This window comes from Nymphalis io, chromosome 12, assembly GCF_905147045.1.
Source record: "Nymphalis io chromosome 12, ilAglIoxx1.1, whole genome shotgun sequence".
Classification (NCBI taxonomy): domain Eukaryota; kingdom Metazoa; phylum Arthropoda; class Insecta; order Lepidoptera; family Nymphalidae; genus Nymphalis; species Nymphalis io.
The window spans coordinates 1,051,550-1,060,583 of NC_065899.1; the positions used below are offsets into that span (position 1 = coordinate 1,051,550).

Here is a 9,034-nt window from a genome sequence, read left to right on the forward strand (position 1 = left end):
GAATATTTATATGGCAATTCTAGATCAGCGAATGAACATAGACAACTGAATAATATACTGTCTTCCGGACACCATCTTTTCGATTTCTCTTGTTGTCGTTGTCAGGTCGGCGATTTTTGTAAAAACCCGCAACCATGGGTCGTATGCACGCACCTGGGTAATTAAACATTATTTACATTACTCAAAGCCTATTTCATTATATGTATACGTGGTTTGCCGAAAACTCGTGATTTTGTCTCACAAATGACAGTCTAACCTATACGAAGATGTTCGCGTGTACCACATGGCGTGTTATAACAGTGTCTTAATTTGTGTTTCAGTAAAGGTATCTCACAGTCGGCGTTGCCCTATCGCCGCAGTGTACCCACTTGGTTAAAACTGACGGCTGATGATGTCAAAGAACAAATTTTCAAACTTGGCAAAAAAGGCCTTACTCCATCCCAAATCGGTATGTACCGCGTAAAAATTCTATCGTTAATATTTTTTACGTTTACTTTATTAATTGAGTATTTAATGAACATTCAATTTGATTTTCTCAAAATGCGTGCTGGTAAAAAATTTGAATAGTTTCATAGTTTCCACTGTCAAGTTGTCTAACAATAATACATGTTTTTGAATATATATATACACATTACTAATTAATTTTACATTTAACATCAAAATTTCAGGTGTTATGCTCAGGGATTCTCATGGAGTTGCCCAAGTCAGATTTGTCACAGGCAAAAAGATCCTGCGTATCATGAAAGCCATGGGGCTTGCTCCAGATCTACCAGAAGACTTATACTACCTGATCAAGAAAGCCGTTGCCATGAGGAAGCACTTGGAACGTAACAGGAAGGACAAGGACAGCAAATTCAGACTCATTCTTGTCGAGTCCAGAATCCACAGACTGGCTCGTTACTACAAGACAAAGAGCGTGCTCCCTCCCAACTGGAAATATGAGTCGAGCACTGCCTCCGCTTTAGTGGCTTAAGTTTAAATAAACTATATAAATTTTCATATTTTGTTTCATTTTTTTATCATAGATTACATAATTATTTTTTTGTCTTTTTAAAGTTATTAGCTTTTATTTCTAGTTAAATTTTATATTTGATAAATAAGCGATTTAGAATTAATATTTTTGTCAAATCAATGATTTTGAGTAATAATTAACTAAATACTTATTTATCTAGAGATAGTAATGTGTTTGAATTTTTAGTGTAATGAAGTTGTACAATTTGTCATTTGCAAATACTTTTAAGTTAGTCTATATCAAATATTATTTGATATTATGATATTCTTTTTTGCAATTATCAAATTGTTTTGTCAACTAACTTAAGGCTGTGATTATTTATCATATTAATAAATAAATACAATGGTATTTATTTTACTTTTATTAAACTTCACCATTTAGTATGAGTGTGTCAAATTTTGCAACTGAATTAGAAACCAATCCATCCAACTAATTGATCTGAATATAGCGCACGATTAGTGTTGGTGAGAATAATATGTAGGTACTACCATTTTAGTTCATTGTCTAAATTTACGTTTTTAAGTTAAGCAGGTTGCTTAATAATGCTAATTTTTTATATGTATAATTATTATTTCTCAATCTGGGAAGATCAAAGACTAGAATAATCATTTATAGCAAGCAGGACCGCGGTTCTACTATAAGACTGATTTAGTCATTCTACTGGTGAGTATTAAGTTATAACTAATAATAGAGAGTTTTGTTAAATTTTATTGGATTCCTAGTTAATAATAAAATAAAGAAATAAATGACGAGTTTCTGATGATTTTCCAAACAAATTATACAAAAATGTTACAACAAATATTAAAATATGATGTTGACAACAAATATGAAAAATGAGTTTACAAAACTATTACTTTAGTAAAGAAATTAATAATTATTATCAATTAACTTCAAAAATTTATTAAAAAGCATATATGTGTCATTTGTAGATCTCTAGATGGATTAATAAAGCAATTGTTTAATTAATATATTCCCTTTTTAAATGTGTATATAATATTTGAAAACAAAAAACTTTTTTTTTGCTTGTCAATAGAATTAATAGAAAACTAAAATTAAAAAAGTTATATATTTATATTATAATTATCTGTACATTATATTAAACATATGGATTCCAATTACTTCCGTCCTCAGGATGCAAATTATTTGTAATCAATAAAACTACATCTACAATCCACCAAATTCCTAATCCGCCAAGAGTAAGAAGTTTTCCAACTGCTGTGCCTGTTTGTCCAAGACAGAAGCGATCCATACCTAGAAAACCTAACAAAATACTGTAAATAAGAGTTGTAGTGAAATAATGTCCAGAATATCGCACACAGGGAAATCCATCTCTTAGGAAGCTACGATTTCCATAGCATTCAATGCCGTCCAATGCTTTACACTGCACTTTCGTCTTTTCCACGTCTTCGTAACGTACACCACCGAATTTAACGCATCCATGCTTTACAGCTTTTTTTGCTGTCTCGTTACCCTTGTGGTCAACGGGTTCGTCGCATTCCAGGAATTCCATGGGTAGGAAGCTGCATTTTACAAGAGGTCCTAGTGGACGATATGGTTCCTTGTAGTATGGGTCGCTTTCCGACGTTGATAATTTTGCTAATGTAAGAACGATTGTTATAATTATCCATTGCAAATTCATGTTATAGTTTTAACATATTATTATTTTTATTTGAATTTCGAAAGAGAACGCATTCTGTCCAACAAAAGTATTTTTGTATCTTTATTAATTTTATTATTCTAGTAATATATAATAAATTATCATATCGATAATTATCAATACGAGGAATAAGTCGTGACTATTTCTTCCCTTTTCAAGTTTCACCCAATAGGCCAATAACATGTCAATTTTCAAAATGTCAAGTTGACTTTGAAATATTTTGATATCGGTATCGTTGCTTTACAGGGCACTAAGGTAACTTTCAAGCACATAAAGAATATCTATATAAAATTTATGAATTACAATTATTTGTGATGTTAATAATATACCTTAAATAACAAAAGTAGTTTCACTGAAATAAATATTTGTATATCAATTATTCAATAATAGTAAAATAAATACAGCAGAAAGTAGGAGTGTTTCGGTTTTGTCATAGTTAGTATTGACAAATGACATTGACAGTAATTGTCATAATCTTTTTGGCTAAGGCTAGATTTTCTAATCTTTTTGTAATGTTTCTTTCCGCAATATCTTCTCATTAAGTTTATCAAAAATGGAAGTATTTAATAAATTCTACTCGTCCGTCAGTAATACGGTGTCACAATTGTCAGGGGTATTACCAGGAAATCCAGTCACACGAGAATTCGAAGCGACTCAATATATTGCTAGCGCTGGGCCTGGTAAAGATTCCTATATTGTATATATCTTTTGTTTTTAAGCTTAATGTGTATTATACACCATTTATCTGACTTTTGTAGGTTTACTGTGGAAAGTTTATAAAGGCTACAAAAAATCAACTAAGCAAGAAGCATCAATATTTGTTTTTGAGAAAAAACAGTTAGAAAGATGGTCAAAAACAGACAGAGACATAATGATAGACATTTTAAAACGTGGTATTGTACAACTAACGAAGTTGAGGCACCCTCAAATACTTACAGTTCAACACAGCTTAGAAGAGAGCAGAGAAAGTCTGGCTTTTGCTACTGAACCTGTTTTTGCAAGCTTAGCTAATATACTTGGAAATACAGAGAATATGCCGCAACCTATACCGAACAATATAGTTAACTATAAATTGTTTGAAGTTGAAATAAAGTATGGTTTGATGCAGATTGCTGAGGGTCTAGCCTTTTTACATAATGATGTTAAGCTACTCCATCACAACATTTGTCCAGAATCTATTATTGTAAACCAGCAGGGTGCTTGGAAAATATTTGGTTTTGATTTTTGTATTGCAAATCAAAGCATGACCGGTTCAGCACCATTTTGGCCATTCACTGAATATTGTCAGGCCATGCCACCCTTGACACAGCCTGCCTTAGACTATTTGGCACCAGAGTATATTTTGTCTGCTTCACATTCCCCTGCAAGTGACATTTACTCCCTAGGCATGTTTATATATGCCATACACAGTACAGGACATCAAACAATAGGCAACATTGGCAATGATTATGGAAAGTTCAAAAGATTTGTAAATGAGATCAAAAACTTGCCACCTTCTAGATTACTCTGTGTAAATGAGGGTTTGAGGGAATTTGTTAAATTAATGCTAAATGCTACCCCAGAATTAAGACCTGATCCACATCAATTCTTAAAGGTAGGCTTGATTTTTATATAGGATATAAGTATATAGTTTAATTTTACTTTAAAAGAAAAACTATCCAGAGTAACCATTTATATATACTTAATAATAAATCATCATAATAAAATTTCATGAAAATTGCCTTATACATTATTCTAATGGTAATTATTCATTGTAAAATTGGATTCGTCATCTAGATTGCCGTTTTACATAGATCTTGGAAGTAATCTTACCTGAAGTTATATATCTAAATATTTTCTTTGAAATTTATATATTTAATTGAATAGAATGATTAAAGTAAGATTATAATTGGTGGCTTTATTCTTGCTTTACATTAACTTTTAAATTTTAAGTTAAAAAATTGGTTAAAATTTTAAAATGACAGTACTCATAATTATGATGAAAAATCATTAGGTGCTATAATGCTTGAATATATATATGATATTATAATATGCAACAATGGTAATAATAAAAAACAGTCAATATTTTGAATTGATAATTATTTAATATAAATCACTTAAAATGTTTTTTGGAATGGACTCCTCCAACTCCACTGATGCAGCTGGTCTGGCATTTGAATTTATTACTTTATAATAATATTATCATATGAAAACAATGGAAACGTGGCTGCAAAATGTGCCAAATTAAAAAATGTGTAACAGCGGTGTGGCTAACACATTTAGCAACCATGGTTTTGTCAGCTACAACATAAGCTCATTTATTATAAGACATAAAAATATTATAAAAAAAATGTTAAAACTTAAAAACTTGCGTCATCATGAATGTTTTTGTGTAAAGTAATATACATAAGCAATTTTGACCAACATTCACCATTTTATTTCGACCTTACATGTATTTGAAAAAAAAAAACAGTTGTTAAACTGTCATTGCCTTTTTTATTTTCAGATTCCATATTTTGAGGATGTTGGTGTTAAAACATTAAATTATTTAGACTCATTGTTTCAATGGGATAACTTACAAAAATCTCAATTTTACAAAGGCTTACCGCAAATTATACAAAAAATGCCACATCGTATTTGCATTTATAGAATTTTGCCATGCCTCACTAAAGAATTTGTCAATCCACCAATGGTACCATTCGTGCTTCCGAATGTTCTACTCATAGCCGAAAACTCAACAAAAGATGAATATATCAAATATATCTTACCAGTTCTGAAACCAGTAATGCTGATACAAGACCCAATACAAATATTACTTATATTTATGCAAAAAATGGAACTCCTATTGAAATTGACTCCAGGAGACGAAGTTAAGAGTGATATTCTACCAATGCTGTATCGTGCGTTAGAATCAGACGCACAACAAATCCAAGAGCTTTGTCTGTCAGTTCTGCCAACATTCGCTTCACTAATTGATTACCCAGCAATGAAGAATGCTCTATTACCGCGTATTAAGAAGCTTTGTATAAGCACGAACTATATATCGGTTCGTGTGAATTGTCTTCTATGTTTGGGCAAATTGTTGGAGCATTTGGACAAATGGCTCGTGTTGGACGAAATTATTCCATTCCTACCGCAGATACCTTCCAGAGAACCAGCTGTGTTGATGGGAATTTTGGGTATATTAGTGTAATTTTGTTGGTTAATAGTCTACTGGTTTTAAACAATTTTAAAATAATATATTAGAAAATTTAAGGCGTCATGATAAGAATGAATTTCGATATATTTTTATCTCTACTGGATATATATATGGATGTTCCTTTCGTATTAAGTTTAAACTTAATACGAAATTGATTGTAATCGATTGTAATCAATATTCGAATTTCAAGTCCATTGTAAACATGATATAATAAAATAAACAACCCGTAAATATATGTACCACTGCAGCGCGAAGACCTTTCTTCTTAAAGAGTTTTGGGATCTTTACTTCGCTCTGCTCCAATACAATTAAGTGGATTCACACGTAGAATTCCATAGAAACATGCAGGTTTCTCCGCAATGTTTTTATTCAATTAATAGAGATCATTTGGAAGCAATTCATCAGCATCCAGGCAGCAGGCAAGGATGACTGCCTGAGTCATCCTTGCCTAAATTTACTCGAGCTTCATTCATGGTCCACTTATTATTAAATTATTTTTCAGGTATTTACAAGTTAACTCTTAGTCATAAAAAACTCGGAATAACGAAAGAAGTAATGGCGACGAAAGTTTTACCATTCCTGATACCATTATGTGTCGAAAATGGTTTAACATTAAACCAGTTCAATGCTCTCATTTCACTTGTGAAGCAAATGATCTCTAAGGTGGAAGCTGAGCATAGGACTAAGTTGGAACAATTAAACTCCATTCAGAATGAGTCGAAGTGAGTATTTCCGGGCCTCAATTTTTTATGTAAATCCTTTCATTTAAAAAGTTTCTCTAGATTTGTAAGCCACGGTTACTTGCGAATTAAATTTATCATTTTTATTTCCGTTAACTTGAAATTAGTTTGTTATTATCTAGAATTATAAGTTTTTTACTAAAATGCTGATATTTAATGTTGGTAGGGCTATGTGCAAGACTTCCTGTGTAGGAAAATAATTTCATCATTTATTAGTTATTTACCGAAACAGCGATACTTTGTATTGTCGTGTTCAAGTTTGAAGGGTGAGTGAGTCAGTGTGATTACAATATAATATCTTAGAAATCATTGTTTTTGCACACTGATGATAAAAATAATGGTTTTTATTACTAGAGTCATTGTTTATATGAAATATGGTTATTACCAAGTAAAGCCGAAAACACACTAGATTGTTCTGTCGCGTTTTAATTTCTGGCAAAATGGCTCATCAGCCACTTTGCGCACAAGCTTCTTACGAACGAATAAAAGCAATATTTCTTATTTGCGGGTCGTGTCGTTGCGCGCCATAATCACAACTACCGCTGTGCCGCTAACAGTAACGCACAGTCGGCTATACGACACAACAAGCAACTGTCACTTCAACCATAATAAACGTATTAATTTGATTTTCCTCTATCAATTCACAGTACGACACGACATGTTAGTATGTTTCCAAGTATACATACCATCATTCTTATTTCAAAATTTTTTTTTTGAATTTTCAGGGTAATGGAACAAGCTTTGACATCATCAGAAAATTTGGTACCAGCAGCACCTCAGACAGACATAGACAAAATGTTCTCAGGGCTCGGCATTGATCCATTTTCATTTAATTCCAAACCAGAAAAGAATGAACCGGCTGCTATAAATGTTATTGAAAGTGGATCTCTGAGTATTGAAGACAAACAGAGGTAAGGATAATAATAAATAAGGTTAAATTACTAGCAAAACCCGGTACATGTTATCTTGCCTGTATGTATAATTATCATGGCAATTGCTTTGGTAACATGGTATATATGTTCCTGTGCAATAGCGCTATCTAGCGACGAGTTATAAGAAAGTGGATATAAAAGCCTCTATGAAAACATACAGACAGGTACCATTATTGTTTATTCTTTATTTTATAAAATAGTATTTTTCTTTTCAGAATAGCACAGCAACAAGAAAGCGCCCGAAAGTTTTCCCGACAACACCCTCCACACGTCATGCCTGCTCCTGTAATAGTTCCTCCCCAACAAGTCTCCAAACCAGTCGACCTAACCAGTTCATTACTCCAGTCTAATCTAAACCAATTGACAACCAGACCATTTCAATCAGCATCCAACATAAGCCAGCCTACACAAAAAGTTATTCAAACTGTACCAAACTATAATCTCAATGTAGGAAATTCTTCCGCTACTCTTGGATATCAAAATAGCAACATGCCCCTTGATAATCAACTCGCCTTACCCCCAAGTACAGGTTGGACTCAGCCGATGGGAAATTTCTCAAATACAAGTGGTAATTTTAATAATAAATGGGCCAATAATCAAAATAACCAGAGCAGTATGAAGCAAGACTGGTCAGCCTTCGAATCTCTTTTACCTAACCAGAGTCAAAATAGTACGAACAATAATAACCCAGTTAAAAAGTTGAACAGTAGTGAAATGATGGATTTGTTAAGCTAAATTTGATAAGATTAATTTTAATACAACTACAATTATTAGTGATAGTCAAAATTGCCCTGCTATCTCTAGTAAACTGAAGCCAATTATGTAAAAGTACTGTATCCGAATGGGCTGTGCTAGCCAAATACTTCATAAGGCTTCGTCACATTAACTGTAACTTATTATTATATTTACACAATTAAATATAACTTTTGAATTTATGGCCCATATAAAATTAAAAATGATTGTCAAAACAACAAATCTATCAACTTTGTATAATAATAAAAAGAAATTCGAAATCAAGTCTCTGAAAATATAGATTTGAAATTATTAGTAAACTCCATATGCAAGTTTACATTTTTTTTCTACATCACAAACCATGTGAAAATTAGTTTCGAGTCTTACTGCATACAGAACTGTATGCAGTGCCATTACAATCGAATTTTAAAGTCACTTTTAAAAAATAGATTATATGGGCTTTTACTTTTGGAGTATCATAGTATATTTTAGATGTATGCTCGAAATGTTTTAATATTTATTTAACATTCCTATTAGGTTTAATTCATCAATTACAGGTTTAATTTAATTATAAGCCTGGAAGAAGGTCAATATATTATACCACACATTATGTATTAAAAAAATATTTATTCGAATAATTAAATAAATTGAAATTATAAATTAGATTTTATTTAGTTTTTTTTAATCTTAATAAAAAATAATATGTTAAATAAAAAAATCCATATGTTATAACTATTCAACAATCAAATTATACAAACGATAACTATAACATAAAACTCATGA

The 9,034-nt window shown here is 31.5% G+C and overlaps 3 protein-coding genes across 4 annotated transcripts; 2 read left to right on the forward strand and 1 right to left on the reverse strand.

Moving 5' to 3' along the window:
• The first annotated feature begins 33 nt into the window (after nucleotides 1-33).
• Nucleotides 34-999, forward strand: LOC126772281 (40S ribosomal protein S13). The gene is made up of 3 exons (XM_050492574.1): nucleotides 34-157; nucleotides 321-448; nucleotides 669-999. Exons 1-3 carry the CDS (start codon nucleotides 135-137, stop codon nucleotides 971-973), a joined length of 456 nt encoding a protein of 151 aa, XP_050348531.1. The 5' UTR covers nucleotides 34-134; the 3' UTR covers nucleotides 974-999.
• A 1,060-nt stretch (nucleotides 1,000-2,059) lies between these two features.
• LOC126772275 (TM2 domain-containing protein CG11103) lies at nucleotides 2,060-2,835 on the reverse strand. Its single transcript, XM_050492567.1, has one exon. It carries the CDS (start codon nucleotides 2,649-2,651, stop codon nucleotides 2,109-2,111), a length of 543 nt encoding a protein of 180 aa, XP_050348524.1. The 5' UTR covers nucleotides 2,652-2,835; the 3' UTR covers nucleotides 2,060-2,108.
• Nucleotides 2,836-3,151: 316 nt separating this feature from the next.
• LOC126772174 (SCY1-like protein 2) lies at nucleotides 3,152-8,844 on the forward strand. 2 transcript variants are annotated; one of them, XM_050492393.1, is made up of 6 exons: nucleotides 3,152-3,349; nucleotides 3,428-4,263; nucleotides 5,155-5,827; nucleotides 6,350-6,569; nucleotides 7,313-7,498; nucleotides 7,735-8,844. In XM_050492393.1, exons 1-6 carry the CDS (start codon nucleotides 3,223-3,225, stop codon nucleotides 8,252-8,254), a joined length of 2,562 nt encoding a protein of 853 aa, XP_050348350.1. In that variant the 5' UTR covers nucleotides 3,152-3,222; the 3' UTR covers nucleotides 8,255-8,844. The 2 variants fall into 2 exon arrangements, with proteins under 2 accessions (XP_050348350.1, XP_050348351.1); XM_050492394.1 differs by having other exon boundaries at nucleotides 7,740-8,136.
• Nucleotides 8,845-9,034: the final 190 nt, after the last annotated feature.

Excerpts from the sequence above, each read along its gene's own strand:
- LOC126772174 (XM_050492393.1), top strand. The coding sequence starts at position 3,223 with ATGGAAGTATTTAATAAATTCTACTCGTCCGTCAGTAATACGGTGTCA. Across the intron at positions 3,350-3,427 it reads TATTGCTAGCGCTGGGCCTG|GTTTACTGTGGAAAGTTTAT; the intron begins GTAAAGATTCCT and ends TGACTTTTGTAG. Across the intron at positions 5,828-6,349 it reads TGTGTTGATGGGAATTTTGG|GTATTTACAAGTTAACTCTT; the intron begins GTATATTAGTGT and ends ATTATTTTTCAG.
- LOC126772281 (XM_050492574.1), top strand. The coding sequence starts at position 135 with ATGGGTCGTATGCACGCACCTGG. Across the intron at positions 158-320 it reads GGTCGTATGCACGCACCTGG|TAAAGGTATCTCACAGTCGG; the intron begins GTAATTAAACAT and ends TTTGTGTTTCAG. Across the intron at positions 449-668 it reads CCTTACTCCATCCCAAATCG|GTGTTATGCTCAGGGATTCT; the intron begins GTATGTACCGCG and ends TCAAAATTTCAG.
- LOC126772275 (XM_050492567.1), bottom strand. The coding sequence starts at position 2,651 with ATGAATTTGCAATGGATAATTATAACAATCGTTCTTACATTAGCAAAA.